The 22,807-nt window shown below is 40.2% G+C and overlaps 1 protein-coding gene across 1 annotated transcript; it reads left to right on the top strand.

Moving 5' to 3' along the window:
- Nucleotides 1-11,651: 11,651 nt before the first annotated feature.
- TBXT (T-box transcription factor T) lies at nt 11,652-21,203 on the top strand. The gene is made up of 8 exons (XM_075126200.1): nt 11,652-11,945; nt 12,730-12,994; nt 14,042-14,176; nt 14,995-15,056; nt 15,172-15,233; nt 16,663-16,839; nt 18,570-18,702; nt 20,519-21,203. Exons 1-8 carry the CDS (start codon nt 11,740-11,742, stop codon nt 20,784-20,786), a joined length of 1,308 nt encoding a protein of 435 aa, XP_074982301.1. The 5' UTR covers nt 11,652-11,739; the 3' UTR covers nt 20,787-21,203.
- Nucleotides 21,204-22,807: the final 1,604 nt, after the last annotated feature.

The raw sequence follows: 22,807 nt of genomic DNA, 5'->3' as shown, positions 1-22,807 counted from the left end.
TTTTCAGGAGGGCTCAATTTTGAAAGCTTCATATATCTAAATCACAGCCATCTTGGTATCTTTATACTAAGAATCTTGCTGAAAATCAGAGCAGTATATCATTTGCACAAGGAATTTAAACAAAAAAGAAAAGATTGTCACCCTTAGATAACATATCAAGGAGCAAATAAACCATGATCCAGGTTCTATGATGGTAATCAATAACTACAAATGTAATCTCCTGTACAAAAAGGCAACATCCTTGCAAATATGAAGATTTTCATACAAGCTAAAGTCTTCCATTGATGTCCTGAGAACAAAATCATAAGATTTGTATGGATCGAGGTTTGTCTTAGATACAGTTTCAGCCATGCAGATCTTACTAAGGTAAAATTGCCATTGAGAAAAAAGGGAATTTTTCCAGAGTAAAACTGTAGGATTCAGCTGATAGGCAGGCATTGATCTGGCACAAACTTCATTAACAAGATGATGTGTTGCAGACCCAGTATCATGATCTAAAATATACACCATGACCTTATAATCTTGTGATATTTTAGTTTGTGACATCTGGAATTATTTTCACACTGTATTGTATTTTAGATGTCAAAGAGGTAGAAAACTTATTGGAGATTTTAAAACAATGGGCAAACCTTAGCTAATCTTGAGGCTTCCCTGCTCAGTGAATGAGACCTAAATCACTGCAGTTTATATTTGAATGGAATTAACAAATCTGTTTACTGTATGTATATGTTAATTTTTTACTGCTGATAGGTGGGGAGACCTCTATCTTGAATGGAAGTCTTGAATTAAAGTCTGATAATGAATCAATTTTGACAAAGCCATGCACAGGTAGGAACTTATTTAAGTAGAGTCCTTTCCAAAAAGAAGGATTGTACACCTTGATGAAGTGAAAGCTACACCTTTTTTTGGAAAGCTGCTTAGGTTTACAAAAATTGGAGAGATCTCCTTAAAACGCAACAAGATAAAATAAAATGTGACTTCTTATATGTACATCATCTTCTTTCAAGGAATTCTAAGAGTAATCAGAGCACCCTAAATTCTAGTTTTAGGCACTGTTGAAAATCTCCCCCTAGATTCTTTTAAAAAAGAAATATGGTTCTCCCAGTTCAAGAGATCAGAGCTAGCCTTAGACACAGATGATATAGACAACTGCCTCTGGAGTAGAATGTCTAAATAGATGCCAGTATAGTTTCTTCCTGTGATCAAAATATTTTATTTTACATATCTGTTTCAATTTCATTTAATGTGAATATCTTTTTACTGTAGGTGCACATGCACTACAAAATAAACAAATATCAGCTCAAAAATTCTTCCTCACCCATCTCATTCAGCCCCAGATTAACAAATACCACGCCGCTTAACCCAGTCCTTCCTCATAAAACTGGGAGAACAGATGGGACTTGCAGCATGTAACTCTGTTACAAGAAGGGGGAAGCAAGTTCCATAGTTGAAGGCCTCTCACTGAAAACACCTTACCAACAGCTCCCTCCTGTTTAAACCAGGAGGCTTTTAGTTAAAGTGCTTTAGCAGATCTCACTTTAAGTTACCACAGTACATGGGGAAGAATTTAATTTTAAATCAAACTAAAGTATTTATAGGTGCTTTGTGGTGAGATTCCTACTTTGAACTAAGTGCCTCAGAATCCTTCAATCTTTTGTGCTCACCACCCTGATACTCTTTGGAGCACTGCTGCAGCTGGTACAAAGAGTTCCAGAGCTCATTTGGGAAAGGTGTGTGGGGCATGGGATACCAATGCACTTAGCAATAGCATTGCAAATGACAAATATCTCTTGTAATTGGACTTGTTAGGAATATTGGACAATGTAGAGGTGATTGGGGGTCAAAGTTTCTTCTCTTTCTGTGCATAATTCACATGCACAACTGCAAAGAAAAGGTCGGAACAAGGCACATTGTTTTCTTTAAGCTTTGGACATACCAGTATTGTTTCAACTAGGGAGTGAGCCAAAGTTCACTGAAGTCAATAGAACAATTCTCACTGACCTCAGTTGGCTTTGAATCAGACCCCTCATGATATGAGAGATGCACAACCAAACATTTACTACCCAATCATCAGAAACCTGCGCCTGTGGTGGGGAAAGGGAGAAGGAATGGTTAGTGAAATACTTTGCTCATAATTCAGTTTAAAAGTAGTAGAGATGGGCACTCATGAGGGTATTTTCTTGTCTTTAGACAATGTGTTGTATTAACATTCTTATTGTTATTTTTAATTAATAATTCACTCTCTACAAAAACCATATATCTACTGGAAATATAAGAACGCTCAAGAGAGAATGGGAGGAAACCTGCCTAAGAAGAAATCAGACTGGAGGAATGAAAATAAATACTAGTAGCTGTCAAATTTACGCTGTTTAATTGTTCTTATCTAAAAATTAGAAATTTCACCTCTGGAACCCATAGATCAAAAGTGAAATGATCTTGTGGGGTGATTATGTAAGATAATAATACTTAAGTATTTAGTGATTATCTTTGTAAAGCACTTTGAACTGATTAACTCAACTAATTTAAACTAAATGAATTAAATATGTACAGTTAGCACAGTTTTTGGAATGTCTAGATTCTTGTCTGCCAATCAGAGGGTGGAATATGTTTTTCTAACAACCTCTAGAAGTATTTAGATTAAGCAAGGAATGTGGTAAACACCCAGTGGATTGAGCTAGATGATAATAGCAGGCTCATAGTTAAGCAAGAATTTTTAAAAAGATTGGCTACTTACATGAATAATAGTTAATTTATAGTTAAATCAGCTTGGACAAAAATACAAGGGTTATCAATCTTCGTGCATCAGAGCATAAACAGGTCACTATCTGGGGTCAGGAAGAAAATGACCCTGATGGTAATAGCACTGCGGGCTTAAGTCCTTTGTTGAGGGCAGAGGGTTACACTTTCCTATGCAATGACTGACTGGTCATTACAAGACAAGATAGACTAAATGGACATTTGTTCCTATGTTTCATCTGTTATTTCCTTAACAGGAACAAAATATATTGTCTGGTACTGAGAACATGTATGAACTGCTAGATGATGAGACAAGATTTAAAGAGGCCTTTATATGATATACAGATTTTTGTAAAGGAACCATGAACCAAAATGGCATCTGTATAAAAGGGGGTGGAATAAAAAAAAAGAAGGGCAAGTGTTCTAAGGGCATCCAGTGGGCAGAGCACATTGGGGGAAACAGACTTGCATCAATCCAGAAAAGAAAAGCAAACACCTCCTCCCCCCAAAAAAAATACAGAAAAGGAAGTTTTAGACCATTAAGAACCAACTTACTTGATATTTGTTTCTGTGTTAATTGGTTTGAGAGAACAGAAGAATGGGATAGATATTAATATTAATTATTATAGTATATTATTATAACATTGTAGTATAATCCTAATTAGTATTTCTACTGCAACTTTCCTCTGTTGATCTCAAAGCACTTTACAAAGATTTGAAAACATCATCACAAGACCTACTGAAGTACAAAGATATTACAGACTTGCCCGAGGTTGCAAAACAAGTCTCTGGAGGAGGTGGGACTAGAGCCCAGGTCTCCTGACTCCTATTCTCTTGCCCTTGCCAACAGACCTCATTGCTTCCTATAGGACTAACTTCAGTAGAGTAGTGCAAGGTAGGGCAAAAAACAAGAGCAAGTTAAGTTTATTGAGCTCAAAATGGATATTCATCCTCTTTAAGGGCAGGTAGTATTTCCATTTCCTCCTCCATCAGAGTTCTGTATGTGAGGAGGAGGGACCAGCCTTAATTTGTACTCTGGCTCCCTGATAAATCTACTGGGAGCTTCTTCAGTGAGCTGTTACAGACTCGCTGTTTCCCCTAAGTGCCCACTTTTCAAAAAGCGCTGCCCATTCATGTCACTGCATTGGCCCCTATGATCTCTTGACCCTATAGTGAAGTTTCAGCCACTGCAACCCCATCCCTTGGTGAACTTCTGGTCCTTCCACCATGTCTATCTATTTTTACAGCACCAATCACCATAGCCTCCAATCCCTCAGTAAGCCACCTGATTAAAGGTTTGCAGGTTGGGCCCTAGTTGTCGTTGATATCATTATATTTATTTATTTAACATTTATACTGTCATAGTGCCTAGAAATCAACCAGATAAGGGTTTCATTGTATTAGATGCCATACAGACATAAAGAAAGTGACAATCACTGTCCCAAAAAGCTTGCAATTTAAAAAATAAGAAATAACAGATGGATGAGACAAACAAGCAGCTCAGGGTAGGGGCAGGAGTAAACAAGGTACCAAAAGTAATATGATGTGTGCAGCTGAGCAGTAATCATAAATTGCCACCTCGCTACCTAGCTATTATCAAGTTGTAACATAATGAATACATTAGGAAGAGGTGAGTTTTGAAGAAGAACTTGAATGAGGATAAAGTGGCGGGATGATGGATTTTGACTGCAGGCTTTTCCCACACCTAAGGAGCAACATAAGAGACATGGAGAATCAGATGATCAAGGCTAGCATCACCGATAAGGTAAAATGCTGGACAGGTAAGACAGAGGTAAGTCATAAGGGGTTTGAAAGAAAGATCAGGACATTTGTGTTTGATGTGGTAGAAAAGAGGTAACCAGCAGAGAGACTTAAAGATGGGGAAAAGCAGAAACACACCTGCTGGGAGTTAAAAAAAAATCCAAATTGTAGTTCAGTTTAAGACCCTTTCCTCAGGGTAGGCTTTATTAACAGTTAATATTCCAAAACAGGATCAAAATAATGCAGAACACTTGGTAACAGCCACCACAGCCTTTCCAGCTTTCAGCAAACTCAGAAGGGAAGAAAACACACTCTGCAACAGCTTCCACTTTCCTTTTATAATGCCAACCCAGATCACCCATGTGATGGGCAGGGAACCTGAAAGTTCTTGTAACCTCTTACATGTTGGAACTTAGGAAGTGCCTTTATACCTCATCAAAACAGTGTGACTCTGACATAGTCAAAGCAACAAGCCAGGAAAATTATCTTAGCAGCAACGTTTTGAAGGGACTTGAAAAGGGCAAGTTTGCAAGCATTAAGGCCATGGAGGCCATTACACTAGTCAGGGCCGGCTCCAGGCACCAGCGTTCCAAGCAGGTGCTGGGGGCGGCACTGTGAAAGGGGCGGCAGTCCGTGTGCCATCAGGGCGGCATACATCTTTCCGCGGTAGCGGCAATCCAGCAGCAGCTTTACTCTGTAGGCTGTGCCACGGTGGAAATTCGGCGGCAGCTTCTGTCTTCAGACCGCCTGCTTGGGGCGGCAAAAACTGTAGAGCCGGCCCTGACACTAGTCCAGGCATGAGATGCTCAGGACTTAGCTGGCTATCAAATACTGTAATTCTTACTGCCTTTTGTACAATAAAGAACTAAAATATTCCTATTTTATATTTACCTTGGTGGTGGAGTTGGTAGTCAAAGGGAAAAAGTATTGATAGAGTAGAATGAAGAAACAAAACAGGGAGAGAAAAATTAATTTGGTTTTACAAAACCTGCTCTCAGGCTTCAAATGCCTTTCTAGAAGTCTTAATGTTATGTGACATCTAAATGCCAATATGATGTTGATTTTAAGACAATAATTGCTCAAATTCACTAGTTCTGAAATGCCCTTTCTGGGAAGGGAGGCACTCTGCATCCCAAGAAGTGAGCTGTAGCTCACAAAAGCTTATGCTCAAATAAATTTGGTAGTCTCTAAGGTGCCACAAGTACTCCTTTTCTTTTTGCAGATATAGACTAACATGGCTGCTACTCTGAACTCTGTCTGATTCACTATAGCCTTACATCTTGTATAGTCATTTACACTAGTGTAAAGTGGGTGTAAATTATTACCATTTTGATTTGGTAGCCTTTTACATTCACTTTATACTAGGCTAGTGTAAATAGCTGTACAAGATTCAGGGCAATGGTGAATTGGTGCCATATAAATGCAGATTAGTGTTATTATGGCAATTTTGGGTTTTAGTTGTAATTTCCAAATATTTTGGGAAATTACTTTTTTACTGTGCGAACTATTATGGAGGAAGAGATGACCGCTAATTTTGTTTTATTAGATATTTTTGATCTCTGAACCACTAGCTTTTCAATGAAGCCTAACATCCTCTTGCAGGCAAAAGTCCCATTGACTGCAGCTGGAGTTAGAGATCAGGACCAATGGAGGTATAAGAAAATAGGTAGAAGGTATGTTAAAGCCTTAAACTTATAGGGGTGACCTTGCACTCTGTGTACCCCAAACTCCCATTGTCTCCACTGGGCGTAGAATAGACTCACTCCCCCCCCCCCCCCCAACAGATGATAATCCTGGGCAGATTTAAAGAGTAAACAATCCTTCTTCCCTTCCCCCACCCTTCACAACCCATTATGCCTCCTCCTTTTTGCACTTTTAAAAGAAATAGGTTGCTACAGTGGTGGATGCATCCGATGACTTGAGCTGTAGCTCAGGAAAGCTTATGCTCAAATAAACTGGTTAGTCTCTAAGGTGCCACAAGTACTCCTTTTCTTTTTGGTTCTTATTCTGTCATCCCAGTTGCACCAGCTGGCCTATGCAAAGATACTCCGTTTAACTAGCAGGATACTTCTCGGCAAGCTTACTGTGGCCTTGAAAAAAATAGGACAGAAATCCTGGGATTGACTTTTAAAACAAAATATATTTGTCTTGACAGCCCTGTTAATCTATCTTTCAGGCAGCCTTTCTTTAGAGCTTGTGTGGGGAGTGTAAAATATTTTTAGGTCCCTCCCCACTGGTGTTACCTACTCCAGCTCCTTCTGAAGTCAGTGGAAGTTTTGTCATTGACTTCAGTGAGAGAAGAATGAGGCCTCAAGTATTTACAGTGACTTAAAAAAACAAGTAGAGGACTTTGCAGACCTCAAGTAAAGCTTCAGAGTAACAGCCGAGTTAGTCTGTATTCGCAAAAAGAAAAGGAGTACTTGTGGCACCTTAGAGACTAACCAATAAGTAAAGCTCTGATTGAATCAATGAGAGTTTTGCCCGCGATCAAAAATGCAAGCCAGGCACCTACATAAGTCCTACCATCCAAAACGCCTCGTGTGAAAGTAGAAAGCATTTTATTTACTCTGTTTGGCTACTTGACATGCAACTGTTTTCTGAACTGTAAAAAAAGACTTTTAAAGGGCAGCAGTCATATGCCTCTAAAATTAAAAAACAAGAGCATGAAACATAATTACTCATCTTTATTAACCGAAAATAAATACATCAAGACATTGGAGGGTTTTGTACATTGTAATTTTGATAGTTTGGACATATGTTTATAGGGGAACGTGTCCCAGTTAGGACATATGTTCCTGAGTTTGATTAGGACACATGTTAGTAAATTTGGGGAATTTCTGAATCATGTGAATAATTTTGCTTGATTTACACTGAGAATTAAAATCAAATATTTATTGGTTTGAAGAAAATGTTCAGTAAAAGGCACACTAAGACTACAACAATAAAGGAACTGAGGTTTCTAATTAAAAAGATGTGGGCACATTTATCGAGCACATATATTCTACATTGGTAATTCTGAACTGGTTGATATCAACAATGTTTGCCTTCAGTTTCAAAGGGAAGGCAAGGGACATGTCTAGAGACACAACTAGTATAAAAATATAAACTGAAATTACTTTTAAACGTCTAAGGCTAGTCAGGAGAAAACGGACGTTTATTTTTAAGATCTAGAACATCTTGACACTTCTAATTTGCACTTTAATTGGACGATTTAATTAATAGCCCGTTTTTTGTTGTTGGTCTTTTTGATTGTTTTTAAGTCTGCATTAAATCAATCCTGGATCCGGGGGGAAAAAACTATTTGGGAGTAGGAAGACTGATCTGGGGGAAAGAACGATGTACATTCTACATAATCCTGCATCGCAAGCTGAAAAATAGCAAAACAAATACTCCAGATATTTATTTACTCACTGATTCTTAGCATTTCCAGTTGGGCTATATTATATATTTATTGGTTACTATCAAGGGGGGATAATAATGGCATGCTCGGTTTATCATGATCGCTATTATTTCCATGGCAGTCTTCTTCACAGAACCCTATACCTAAGGTGATGATAATGCAGATGCAGACAGACAGATCCCATGAACCTAGGGGGAACAGCTGGAGGCTCGTACTCGCCCAGTGTAAGAAGGAAGGTATTACTATAAATTGGGAGTCTTTATAGCTGTTCGGCTGGAGGAAGTTTTTGGCTGTAAACTGTCATGCACTGCAGCTCTCGGTGAAAAGGCTGTGAAAGTGGGGAGTTTTCTCTCCTGAGAACCAAAGTGCAATTAAGATCAGAAAGGAGAAGCAGGGCAGAGGGGGAAAATAATAATAATAATAAAGAAGAGGGCACAAATAGCTGCCCAGGAAAAATCTTCGTATTTTCCCTATCTCTCCCAAAATATACACAGATCTCCCACAGCACTCATCTTTATGTTGTTTAAAAAGAACCCAAAACTGCAGGCATTCTTTTGATCATTTGTAACTTAAATCCGGGAAGACTGTTTAAAAACTGTCAGCTAAATCTTGGGATATTCCTTAGTTCTTTGGGACTAAATGGGGAAGCCACTTACTAAAACATATATTATAAAAGTGAAATATGCAAAGTGAAATAAATTCCATCTTCCTTTTGAACGGTAAATTAGAGAAAATGAAAACATCTCGTGATACTACGTGCAAAATTTAATAATAATGTTCAAAGCATGTATATTGCCAGTGGTATTTGAGCTTTCCTTATATGTATTGTTCTTCTTTAAAATAGAAGAAATTAGAAATATTTTAATTCTGAATCGTCAATAACAATGTTTTTTTATTAAATTTCAACCCATCTTAATATATAACCAAATCAAATCCAGTTTCCCTTTCATACCTAAATCCACTGAAAGAGGCGGGTCGCCTTCGATTCCGCTTGACTCTATTACTGTGTGCCAGCTCTTCAGATGGTTCATCTGTAGGCATATTAGATCTGCCGAAGAATTTAGAACGAAATGTGTCCTACCCTGGATCCACTAGAATAAAGATCACTTCAGAAAACTTCGCAAAATCAGAATGTGTCGAAAGCAGAGAGAGGTTTTTTTGTAAAGATCTAAACTGAGCTGCGAAGCAGTACGGGCTGTGAAGGAGACTCCCTCATTTTGGATTAATTTTAAGAGTATCTTGAGGTGCAGGATTTTGCAGTGTTATAATAAGATGTTAGAAATCCCATCCTTAAAAAAAATAACGCAGATTGTCACAGAGTTTCTGAGCTTGAGTGCGCTCATGCCTTTTAAAAGTAAAGTGTTGTTGTTTGTATGGAACACCCTAAGTCAAATCAGGGTGTGATGTTCGGCTGGTGGCAAGGATCTAGTGGAAATATTCAGAGCGGTGACTGTTTGGGCGTCTCTTCTTGCCCGCTCTTTGAAAACCTGCTTGTAGAGAAAGCTCGTTCCCCATCAGAAGTGGACTAGATGCGCTCAGTAAGCAAAGCGTGTCGGTTACAAAGGGTTTTTTAAAAAAACTTGTGCAAAGACTCACCCAAAGTAGGGAAATGTCTTTACTCTATTTCCATAAAGGAGCAGAGAATGTTTGCATTCGCGATAATTTTTTTTTAAGCAACACGATCGAGCAAAATAACATTAACTTGATCGCCTCAGGTAGCTTTTTAAAAATACAACTTTGATTTCTAAACTTAAGAGGAAAAGAAAATGGGTGCAGAAATATATGATGTATTTGAAATTTGACTAATGTAGCAGTTTTATTCCTGAAATCAAGATGCGTGTATAGATGAGAAAAGTGTCTATCTATCTACCTATCTATTCTGAAGATTAACTATTTTTGAATAAAACTCTCCATACTAAACACTGGTTTCAACTTGTTCTTCCATAGACATTGCCATTGGCAGAGAAACTTTTCTTGAAAAGCAAACTTTAAAAAAAAAAATCTCATTAAATCAGTTCAAATAAAACTAATATCCAGTATTTTGAATGTATGTTTGCATTATATCTTTTTTTTTTGAGAAATCCTTATTTTTACACTGCACTGCCTCCCCTCCCCTTCTTTTGCTCCTGTTTAAAGCGATTGTTATTGTTTAAAGAGACCCCATTGAACTATTTCCTGCTCATTGTCACCTCTCTCTCCCCCTCTCCCTCTATCCAGAGATTCTCACAGAAAGGTAATAAACTGTTCCCTCACACCACAGATCGCAGCACCTCCTGAGAATTCAAACCATTCCAAAGCATTAGTATGTTTCAAAATTTTCATTCTCTCACTCTGTATTTACGTCTTGGCCCGTGAGACTGACGGAAACTCTGAGGATTGGAAAGTTTTTCATTTAAAACACCACTCACGAGACTTTGATAACTCGTTTCAGAGTAGCAGCCCTGTTAGTCTGTATTCGCAAAAAGAAAGGGAGTACTTGTGGCACCTTAGAGACTAACCAATTTATTTGAGCATAAGCTTTCCTGAACTACAGCTCACTTCATCGGATGCGATCCTCACTTAGAGTTACCGTTTTTTCATTTAAAACACACAAAGCCCTTTTTCCCCCCCAATCCAACTATACACATTTATCCTTGTTATAAAGGGGGGTGGGGGATTTAAGCCTCAATTTATCGATATAATGTTTATAAATATTTCCAATTTAAATGTTGGTATAATTAGATGGTTGTAAGCATCAGTCATTTTCATATGCACATGTACCACAGAGATTAGTGGTAAGAGACAGAGCTACAGTCCTTCTAAAAAATGATCTGAGGTGGTCAGTACATTCCTTAGGTTGTGTGAAAGCAATAGTTCAATGAGATCATCAGACTAAGGTTGAGGGTTTATTTCAGAGAAGTGCTTTCTGGTCAGTTGCTTTTTAATTATTTTAAACATTTCTTGTCAACTTAAAATTGGCCTTATGCTAATTTTAATGTTCACATAGACAGGAATGCCACAATCTTTGACAATGTGAATGTGAGGTTTCTGTTTTAAGAGGTGATACTTTTTCAATTTGCTATAGAAATACATTGCACGTACGTTCAACAGCAGAGGGGGTGGGGGAAGGACTTTTAATATTAATTAAATAATAACTTGCGCTAGGGGTGTCTCCTTTCTAGGATTGGCTGGTCTAGAATGGTGTCTAAAATAAAACCTCTAGGGTTTGCAGCCCTATGTTGCGAGCGGCATGTCAATGTACCTATAATGACTGCTGTTGAGAAGGCAGGAGGATGCTGCACACAGGTTATGGGGCTGTTGCTGAGATGGGCCATTTCCTCCGAGGCTGCTGAAGCTCCAACCCCGGCGGCTTTGATAGAGGTGCAAACATTTGGGGGCAGATTTACATAAAATAGCCGTGTTTAATCCCACTGGCCGCAATTAACATCACAGGCTTCCCCGGGCACCGTTCTGATATGGCCGCAGGGAGCCAATCAGCTGGGTCGGCCGGACACATCAAAGGGGTTCTCCTCCAATCAGGGGAGCCCCCCCACAGGCATTGTGATGTCACCAGGCGATATTTATTGGGGGGGTATAATTGCTACCCCCTTGGCCAGTTCCAGTCGCGCTGACCAGAGAGGTCAAGTGGATTAACCCTTCTGCCACTACATTGCAACCAGCCTGGATCCTTCCCACTGTAAGCAGCCAGGACCCCCTCCCAGGAGCCTCGGGGGCCTCCTCTCCCGCGTGGCTGTTCAGTGTGCAATCGCCTCTGATAAGTTCTACCAGGAGTTGGAGCCAGACCTGAGGCTGGAGGTGGCTCCTGGGCAGTAAGTGGTTTTGGGGGAGGGGGAGGAGAGAGGATGAGTTCTCCCGGCACGGAGAGCTCCGGCAAGAGCTTGCAGTACCGGGTGGACCATCTCCTAAGCGCGGTGGAAAACGAGCTGCAGGCTGGCAGCGAGAAGGGAGACCCCACGGAGCGGGAGCTACGAGTCACTCTGGAGGAGAATGAGCTGTGGCTGCGCTTCAAGGAGCTCACCAACGAGATGATCGTGACCAAGAACGGCAGGTAGGGTCGGGACACCGCTGGCAACCCCGGGGGGGCCCTGCCCAGCTTCCACTGCTGCTGGAGACAGCCGCAGCCCCAAATGCTTGCACAGCCACTGGGGCTGAGGAGGCCCCTGGCCCCGAGTCCCGCTGGGGTTCTCTCCCCCCCCCCCAGTTAAAGGATCCCTCCCTGCAACATTATGTGGGGCCGAGTCTGCTGCCCTCACGCTGCTGGAGGCACCGTTATCTAATGCTGCGGGAGACTCTGCCCCCCGCCCCGGCGGTACTTATTTCTCCCCCCTTTTTACTGGAGACTTCCCTCCCTCCAATCCAGTCCTGCTGGGGAGGATCTCCCCGTAACGTGGCTGGAGAACCCAGATCCTCTGCTGGGGGCCCCTGACGCTGCCGGGGTGCCCTCCCCCCAGGGCTGCTGGGAGCCCCCTCCCCTCTGCCCAGCGCGGAGCGGGGGAGGCTGCAGCCCGGAGCGGGAGCCGAAGGTGGGGGCCGATTAGTTTTGGCCCGGAGCCGCACAAAGGGCCGGGGGTGGTTTAGAGCCGGCTGATCCTTTGCTCCGGGGACACCCAGAGAAAGGTCAAGGGCCAGGCAGGTGAGAAGCTAACGCGGCTTCCTGGAGTCCCGTGAAATAGCGGAGCGGGGCTCAGGGCACACCGGAGCCGGGATCGGCCTTGCTCTGAGGCCCGCGCTGGGGCGAGCAGGAGCCCTGGCCCGGCTGCCGGCTCCCCCCGGAGGTCCCCGCTGGCTCCCCCGCACAATGCGCCTCTCCCTGGCCCTGCTCTCTCCCCCAGGCGGATGTTCCCCGTGCTGAAGGTGAGCGTGTCCGGCCTGGACCCCAACGCCATGTACTCCTTCCTGCTGGACTTCGTGGCCGCCGACAATCACCGCTGGAAGTACGTGAACGGGGAGTGGGTCCCCGGGGGCAAGCCCGAGCCGCAGGCCCCGAGCTGCGTCTACATCCACCCGGACTCGCCCAACTTCGGAGCGCACTGGATGAAGGCGCCGGTTTCCTTCAGCAAAGTCAAACTCACCAACAAGCTCAACGGAGGGGGGCAGGTGAGTGGCGCGGGCCGGAGCCGCCCAGGGGCCTGGCCAAGCGTGGCCGGCCAGGAGCCCAGGGGAGGGGCGCCGAGAAATAGCGCCCGCAAAGCTGCCCCTTCTCGGCGCTCCGGGCTGCGCTGCGGCGGCAGAGACCTTCTCCCAGAGCCCGCGTCTGCGGGGTGTCGGAACTCGGTGGGGACAGTGGGACGAGACCCCCCGCCCCAGCTTATCCTGTCAGCAAAGTCAGTCAGGGTGTAGCTAAAATTCAGGGCGGGGAGAAAACTTTTCCAGAGCCTCTCGCTGTAACAAGCAGCCCAGCCTCAATGGTGTGACGGCTTTCCTCCGAGAACACCTATCCAGGATTGTCTGTAAACTTGTGACCCGTTTCAAAGGCTGCCCCTGCAGAACACGGAAATCAGCCAGGGCTTCTAACTAGACGAGTTTATTGTATGTAACTAGTGTGCTGGAGTGGTCTAAAAAACTGGTCGCTTTTTAAGAGCGAAAATAAAAACGCAGACCTATATGCCTGAAAACCAGGACAAGGAGTCTGTCTAGTAGATTTCACCAAGAAAGGGGAACTAGATTTCATTTGATCCCTACATTAGCTATGAAGTTGTTCTTCAGTTTTGTTGACACTGGGTTTTGTAATCAATATCATCTATAATTTTTGACAAACTAACTGGGCTGTTTTTGTCCTGGTGAAACTTTCCCAGCAGATCATGGATTCTTTGGGGGATTTTTTAAAAATAGTCATTTCAGGGTTGAACTATTTGATAATCCAAAATCTATCTATCTATATCCAATCTAATCTTTGTATAAATAGGCTGCCCTGCCAAATATAATGGTGGATAATATTTAGGCAGATACTTTAGTTGCCTGAGGTTTACCTTCTTTTGTCAGGCTTCACTTTTAGAATTTACTACTGTCTGTTGACTTTCCAACCCCCCCCCCCCCCCCCCGAAATATCCAGCGTTAGCTTTTTAAAATCAGAAAGTGCTCTGTAACTGTAGGAATTTGCATCCCACTGTGACAATGCTTATCTGTGCTATTATATGTTTACAGATCATGTTGAACTCCTTGCACAAGTATGAGCCTAGGATTCATATAGTGAGAGTTGGTGGCCCTCAGCGTATGATAACCAGCCATTCCTTCCCAGAGACCCAGTTTATAGCTGTGACAGCTTATCAGAATGAGGAGGTATGCACAAAATGGGAAAGAAACCTACATGCACTTATATCCCCTGAATTAGCAAAGTGAAAGACGCTGGAGCAAAATATTTGTCATGTAACATTTTTTCAATTCTCTGTGTTTCATTTTAAATTGTATATAAAGTGTTTGTTTTAAATTAAATAATAAAGCCCAATAAATAAATAAATAAATGGCCATTTAGTAACACTAATTCCCTGTTTCCTATATTTTGTAACTTTATTTGTTAAAGTATAATTATAAAGATTCTTTGGAATTCATCAAAGTTAACTACTAATGTTAGAAAATCAATAAGAATAAACTCACCATTTTAAAGTATATGAAATAATAATAATACATGAACTAATTGGAAATATCATTTTCAGAACTGACTCTTGTTTTCAAATAACTAAAATGTACACTTTAAACTTCAATTAAACTGTAAGTTACTAAGCTTACTATCCTAGCTGAGATTTGTTGTTCATTCTGGTCTATCCAGAAACCGAAAACTCTTTATAATTGTCATTAGTGTATCCCCTTTCATATGTGTTTCCTTAATAGGATAATAAAACCAGGCAACTTAGTCAGGCAGTGACAGTGGATGTCTTTACATTTTGTCGAGAGAATAATTTAAAGTCTGCTGTTAACATTTGAGATGTTTGGATGCTGTTTAGTTACTTTACATAAGTCCATACTATGGCCTTAATCCTACTGCCACTGAAATCAATGATAAAATCCCACTAATTTTAGAGAAGCAGGATCAGGTCCTAAATACTGTATGATAATGAATAGTAACACTTGCAAAATAAGATTTTTGTTGTTGTTTTTAGATCACAGCTTTAAAAATTAAATACAATCCATTTGCAAAGGCTTTCCTTGATGCAAAAGAAAGGTGAGAATTCTTGACTAAACCCAGTTACAGAATTTACAGAAAAATTACATATTTGTGAAAACACATTTATTTCAAATCCTTTTCTTTGACTAATGAAATGTGGCTTCTTTCACAGAAGTGATCACAAAGATATGATGGATGAAGTCGGAGACAATCAACAGTCTGGGTATTCACAGTGTATGTTTAATTTCACACTATTAAGTATATAACTTTAAAAAATACCTCATCTTTCATCTCAGCTTCTCTTATATTTCCTTTCTATTACAATTTAGTAGTATGTTATAGCTGAGTAAAATTTAGACACCAGTGTTTGTTTGCAGGCACATGTTAACTCTCACTATAGATTAAGTATGACATTCTTGATAATACTTAGTCCTGCCTTGAGTGCAGGGGACTGGACTAAACAACCTTTCGAGGTCCCTTTCAGTTCTATGATGAGTGTCTGAATCTTATGAATACTATTTTGTAGTTTTTCATCTTTTTCATTGTGTGTAATATATTTTATTAAAAACATTAATACTGCCTTCAAAAATTCATAATCACATTAGTTTTCTGCAAGACAATGGGTCTTGGATGTAAAGAATGCAATATCTGTGGGGAGATTAATGGAAAGAGTGTTTTATTTCAAATGGTAACAAAAATTAGTGAGAATAAACTCACCAGTTTAATTAATTAATTTATTTTTAAAGTACACAAAGGAAATTGGAGGCAGCAGGTTTAAAATTCTTTTGTTTTCAGATGGCTAAAATGTCACTGGTTTAGAATTTTAAATTGAATTTTGTTTTAAAGGAACATCGTCAAAAAACTTAGGTCCACAACTTGAATAAATGGGCTTTTACAAGATATAATGGGAATAGAATTTTTAAAAAACTCTATGAAAACATTTTCTTTTGCATTTAAACATCATCCCACATCAGTATTGGAAACCCCAAGCACAGCAATATTGTGCTAATGGAGGAGAACCAAAAAGAGAAGCTACAAACAAAAGATTAAATTAACCAGTGTGGTTTTACTGTCCAGAGTTAATGACGTGCAAAATATACACACATAACATAAAAAATGCAAAGTTTTAAACATATTTCAATTTTAATAATCTAAGGTGTAATTAGTAACACAGGTTAAGAATTCTTAAAAATATAAATTTTATTTTGACAGCATCTATTGTAAAGGGCAGGGAGAAGCCAATCTGAATAATGTTATTCAATAGTGCTGGGAGGGAACCTGTTTTTTGCCCTTATTAAAATTGCCCTTTTTCTCAATTTTTCTTTCAAAATGATTTTTTATGCGAGGAGACATGTATCCACATTTCACTTTTGACAATTGGCATTTTCTGATGGAAAAACATTGTGTTGGAAAATTTCTGACCAGCTCTAATATTTAACTTCAGAGTAATAGTGTTCAAAGGGCTCATAACATTCATAGCTTGCCCTGTGGCATTATGTATCAGTTAAGGAGACCAGATAGCAAGGGTGCAAAATCAGGACAGGGGTGGCAGGTAATAAGCACCTAGATAAGACAAAGCCCAAATATCAGGACTGTCCCTATAAAATCAGGACATCTGGTCACCCAAGTATCAGTGCTACAAAATGTCCTCTCTTTCTCACAGTAGGTGGCTGGCTTATTCCTGGAACTGGGAGTCTGTGCCCCCCCTCCAATCCTCATGCTCAATTTGGAGCACCTCTATCACTGTCCTCTGCTCACAGCTGTGAAAGATTCTCATCGCTGAGGAATCACCGTTCTGCCCCTTACCCCAATCCATATGCCCACAGAAACAACTCTCCAAGTAAGTCTTTATTATTCTGTGGCTATTTAAAGAGGGAAATTAACCTAGTGGTTCAAATTCTGATAAATTACATCATTGTAAATCTGGAGTAATGTCACTGGAACTGAGATCAGTATCTAGCTCCATTTGTGCTGAGGGCTTGTGACAACAATTGAAAGACAATAACAAAAAGTAAATATCTTTCTCTAGCCTCTTAACAATGGAAAAGTAAGATTGTGTAATGCTCTATCTAATGTTAGGTTATTAGACAATTCTGTGCTAGCATTGTCCCTGTGTCCTACTGTAGAACAAGAATCTTGAAATGAAGGAATACTTCAATGATTTTTAGCCTAGGAAAGCTTAGTTTATTCTGGCAATATTCGTCAGTTTAAGTCAGTGGTTCCCAAACTGTGGGGCGCGGCCCCTTAAGGGGGCACAGAGGAACGTCTCAGCATGCACGTCAGGGCCTGGGCCAGCCCTCACAAGGGGGTGGGAAGGGAGTGCCACCCAGTCTGCTCCGGCCCCACCCTCGGCCTCTGCCCTCAGCTGCCGTACCCTGTTCTCAGCTCCCAGCTGTGGATCCGCTTCTGGGCCAAAGGGGTGCGGACACCTTCTATTACTGGTAAGGAGGCGTGCAAGAGGAGAAGTTTGGGGACTTGGTTTAAGTGAAGATAGAATATACGTATCTGAAGAATTTGAGGAAGCACCATCTTAAAGAAATGACAGTGAATTGAATAGACTTCTAGTTATGGTAGTGGAGTCAAGTGGCATTAACCTAAGTAAATAATGGAGGGCCTAGTTTTACCAGCATTACTCACATTGAGGAACATCTTAATCAACAAGACTACATGTGTAGTAAGGTACTCCTCAAAATAATTCAGGATGATGGAATTGGGTGAATAATGACAATATGTCTATCCAATTGCACTTCCATGAGAAGAAAGGAGGGAATGTTTAACTAACTGCCCATCCAGGACTTCCTATGGGTTTTTCTCTCCCAGCCAATAAAGACTACTGAAAGGGCTTTTTGTTTGTTTGTTTGTTTTTAAAAAACAGCTTAATATTTTAAATTTTATAAAATATTATGTAGGCTAGGTGGCATAGTCATCATCAAATTGTTCCAGACACAGCCCATAGCCTGACTGTTCTTACAATACATAATTCTGTAAAGAGTGTTAAAGTTGAAAATTTGCATGTAGTTGATTTTTGTTGCATCTTGATCCTTTGCATGGATTTTGCAAATTCAAATAAAATTCCATGAGAATAATTGACTACTCTGTGTGCCCTGCTTCTTCCCCCATCCTCCATAAAGGATTTTTTTCCTCCCCTTAAGTTCATATGCCACAGCAACCTTTTCTGGCTGTGGAGGGTGGAATGGCATTGAGGCCATTGCTAATTTAGCCCCATAGTTACGACAGAGCTACATAATGCACTCCCCTCATCAGAGGCTGAGCATTTTGGCATAAGGAACTACTGGAGGTAGGAAGTGAAATATGCTCTGGCAACTGAACTTGGGCACCTCATATAGCAGACTGGCACACCACCCACTTGACAGCCCCAATAAAATTGATAGTTTGATACAACTGGTAGATATGTGTGTGTGTGTGTGTATATATATATATATATATGTGTGTGTGTGTGTATAGATATACAAAGCAGTAATAAAAAAGCCATACTCTGCATTGAAAATGAGAATTGTGCCTCACTTTAACTGCTAATCTGCTTGTTAAGTGCTTGCTTGTTTTTCACAGCAGCCTATGCTGATAATTCCTCGGCCTGTCTTTCCATGCTCCAATCCCATGACAACTGGTCCAGCCTAGGAGTTCCCACACACACTAGTATGCTGCCCATGAGTCACAGCACTGGCACATCTACCAGCTCCAGGTAGGATTCAGTCCCTTTTCAATGCAGCCCCCCAAATCTTCAGAAATTAGAGTATGTTGGGATTTTTTAATTGAAAAAAGGAGTGAACAGGTCACCGTCATCTTGAAATCTAGTCAGTTTTAAAGCAAAGAGTTACAAGTAGACATACCCTGTCTCTCAGGGTATGTCTGTACTACAAGGGCTATAGTGGCAGTCCGGCAGCTAGGCTGCTTTAGTGTAGTCTCTCGCTACACCGATGGAAGGGGTTTTTCCATTGCTTTAATAAATCCATCCCCTTGAGACGCGGTAGCTGGGTCGACAGAAGAATTCTTCCGTTGACCTAGTGGTGTCTATATTGGAGCGTTGGTCTGCTTAACTATATCTGTCAGGGGTGTGAATTTTTCACACCCCTGAGCGACATAGCTAAATTGACCTAAGTTTTAGGTGTAGATCAGGTCTAGTCTCTCTCCCTATTTATGGCTTTATTGTCACATTTTCCTTTTTTAATGCTTTTTTTCTCTTCCCTGTTGATATATAAAAAGCCCCTTATAAATATGTGAAAATAACTGGCAGTACAGGAGAAACAGTGAAAAGGACTGTACACACAGTGCTGCCAAATGCACAAAGCAAACTCATTGGAGAAATAAGGAACAATTATTTTCTCGACTTTCAGTTCTTGGAATCTTAAGTGTTATTTATAACAACAGTAAGTAAAAATAACACTTGGACAAGTGTGAGAGATCAAGCAAACAGTATCCCTTTAAATAATAGCCCTTGTTTATTGCTTTTAAGAGAGCTCAGTGAAAACCATCCCCCTGTCATGGACATATATCATGTCTCTTTTTTAGACTTATGATTATCTTGATAAAATATTGGCTCACCTGTTGAAGGAAGTTATCTGATGTTGAATTTGTACCCAATCCCTAGGAATCTCAACTAGAAGTTATTGGGGAGCCTGATGGGATTTTGCTATTGACTTCAATAGGATCAGGGGTTGGCCCTCTATCTTTTTTTTTTTAAACATCTTGCAGTTCAAATCTGTAGTCTAACTATTCTGCTAATATACATGAATTGTGGAAAAGGCACTTATTTATGAAATGTGCAAGTTAGCATTTATCTGTTAAAATATACCATATTTATTACTAATACAAACTACTAGATACTTTTTTTACTAAACATAAATTTATTGAAATAACAAGTACTCCCAAGCACTTCTTCTCCCTCCCAAAAATGTCTTTACATTTGGAAGGCAGCAAAGTCCAGGGCACTGGATTGAGAGTCAAGAACCTGGGTTGTCTTCTTGGTTCTGCCATTGAATTGCTGTGTGACCTTGGGCAAGTCACTTCACCCCTCTGGGCCCTGGTGCCCTATCTGTAAAATGGGGATAACAGAGATAATGTAAAGTGCTTTGGGATCTATGGGTGAAAAGTGCTGTGTAAGAGCTAAATAATAAATGGAAAAGCTAAATTTATCCTCTTTAAATTTTTCTCACAGATCAACTTTTTTATTTCTGGTCCCAGGTAAAGAACTTTTTTATAGGTGTGTGGTGGGGGGAGTAGAGGGATGAGGTGGGAGCTCATCTTCATGGGAAGATTTGGGTAGATTCTTATCCTCACAGCATGCTGGCTGCAGCAAATCAGTGTGATCCACAGTTTAAGTGCTTGAGACTTTTCTCGTGTACTGAAGTAGCAAGAACCTTCCCAAAGTTCTTCTCTATGTATAAAGTAGCTGAATAAAAACACACTTGGAATATGCTTTGTGAGGTGTAAAACTGCATAGCTGACAGGGAAAACTGGGTTAATTAATAATCCATATTATCTATCCTTCTCTCTTACAGTCAGTATCCCAACTTGTGGTCTGTGAATAACAGCACCATCACACCCGTGTCTCAGTCAGGTGGGATGTCCAATGGACTGAGCTCCCAGTTTTTGCGAGGCTCTACAGCACACTACCCACCCCTTCCTCACTCTGTCACTGCCTCCTCCTCGGGATCTCCGCTGTATGATGCTGGCACACCAACAGACATTTCTGACAGTCAGTATGATACCTCTGCACATAATAGGCTGGCATCCACATGGACTCCTGTCACACCACCTTCTATGTAAACCAAGCCCTTTCTTTAAGATAAAGACTTTCTAGCTATTTAGTTACTCTTCATACTGAATCCGCAATGAAGTCTTGAGGAGGGGAAAAAGAGACATGAAGTAAATTACAAACAAAAAAACTGCACTGCTTTTGTATAAAGTAATTGAATTATACTTCTTACAGTATAACAGTGTATCATTAGCAGCATATAGACCTTATGAGTGCAATTCTCGTATAGCAGATCCACTGCTCTACCTTTTTAAAATAAATATTTTTAATCCTTTTCAATTTGGCAGAGATGGGCCTGAGACACCAAAGTTTGACCCATATTCCACACTTCTCAATGTTCTTTGAGTACCTGGATCTGGGGTTTTGTTTCATGCCCATCTTGACAGTTTTGTCAGTCTTTTTTTTTTTTTTTAAATAAGCTACTTCCTGTCAATTGCCAGTTAATGTTTTGCTTAGTTGTAGTTGTGAGAGAAGCTTTATTAAGTGCATAGTTTGAATCAATCTCAAATCTACACAAATTTAGCTAATGAGTGAAATTTGGAAAACTGTGTGCACTAATGTATATTTGTCATGAGAATATGTGGTATTCTGGTAGTTAACAGTTTTATGCACAACTGTATGCTTATTTCCTTGCTACTGAATTAAATGATGAAGACAATCAGCAAGAACTTTTTTCTGCATAATAAATGCAATATAAAATTTTGCTCTAGTCATCTTTACCGAAAATACCCCCTTTTTAAGGTGAGTTTCATTGTTTGATCGTATAGCCAATGAGCAACTTTCAGGCTAACTAAACTCCTGCCTTTCAAACAGCTGTTATCTAATGGAGGCCTCCATCCAAAGTCCTTGGAAACCAATGGAAAGATTTTAATTGACATTAATGGTCTATGGCCCAGGCCCTAAATGAGAGAAGAAAGTCAATACCTAACGGTTCTTTCTAATTTATTTTAGTTCAATATTGTACTCTGATCAATATTTATTATTTGTTAGGATGTGACTTTGTTTTGTACATTTTAAGATGTGTATATAATCCGTCAATATGCTATGTACCTTAAGACAATCATACATAGGACATGTCACCCCAAGACATATGGAAATAGTGTGGATCCAAGTAGTTAAGTTATTATACATGAACAAATCCCAAATGTCAGTAATTTGGGATGGGAGTATAGATATAAGATTAATGTACACCAACTGCTTGTCTTCACTAGAAGATTAGGTCATGGTAATGTCCTTGCTATCCATGCCTCATGTCTTTGAGGGCTCTTATTAACTACAATGAGTTGACCTAATCATCTGCTGAAGACAAACTCCAAATGTTGGGTCAAAATGTGCCTTTGGATGTGCATTCTGGTCCCACTGACTTCAATGAACACACGTGTGAGGGTGGAATCTGACCTTTATGCATAAACCATAACAAACCCCTTTTTGATGAAGTGCATAAGGTTGGAAAGTAGACTTCTAAGTTAGAGGATTTATTCAATATTTCATGTGCTATAATGGCAGTTTAAAGATGAAAAAGCAAATGCATGCTGCACTTTTGGTTTCTTAGGTCCTGTTCCTGCAACTGGATCCACATGGGTGGACCCTTGCATTCATGCAGTGCCCCATTGAGTTCAGTGGGGATCTGTGCCAGGCACAAAGATCTGCCCAGGCAGGGCCAACAGCAGGATCTGGAAGTTAGATGTTATTCCAGACGAGCCAATCACAACAAAGGGCAGCACCAGAGTCAGATGGCTGTAAACTGTGTCCTCTCAATATTGTAAATATTGATCTAAGCTCTCCTATTTTATTGTGAAAGTGAATCATGTAAATGATGTAAGTGCATTGTTATACTCTTTTGTAGAAGTTAGCGAAGTTTGTTTCATTGTGTTTTGTACTTATATTTCAAAAGTATTAAGTTAAATTGAAAAACAGTTAGTAAAGTTTCTTTAATAAACTAAATGCTTAGTTTTCAATTTGTGGAAATAAGTTTAATCTAATGAATTTCACTTATTATCATTTATTATTTGTATTACCATAGCACTTAGGA

The sequence above is a fragment of the Caretta caretta genome, chromosome 3 (assembly GCF_965140235.1).
Source record: "Caretta caretta isolate rCarCar2 chromosome 3, rCarCar1.hap1, whole genome shotgun sequence".
NCBI classification, from domain to species: Eukaryota; Metazoa; Chordata; order Testudines; family Cheloniidae; genus Caretta; species Caretta caretta.
The sequence above is the reverse complement of the archived record's forward strand: the minus strand, read 5'-3'. Positions and strand labels throughout refer to the sequence as shown.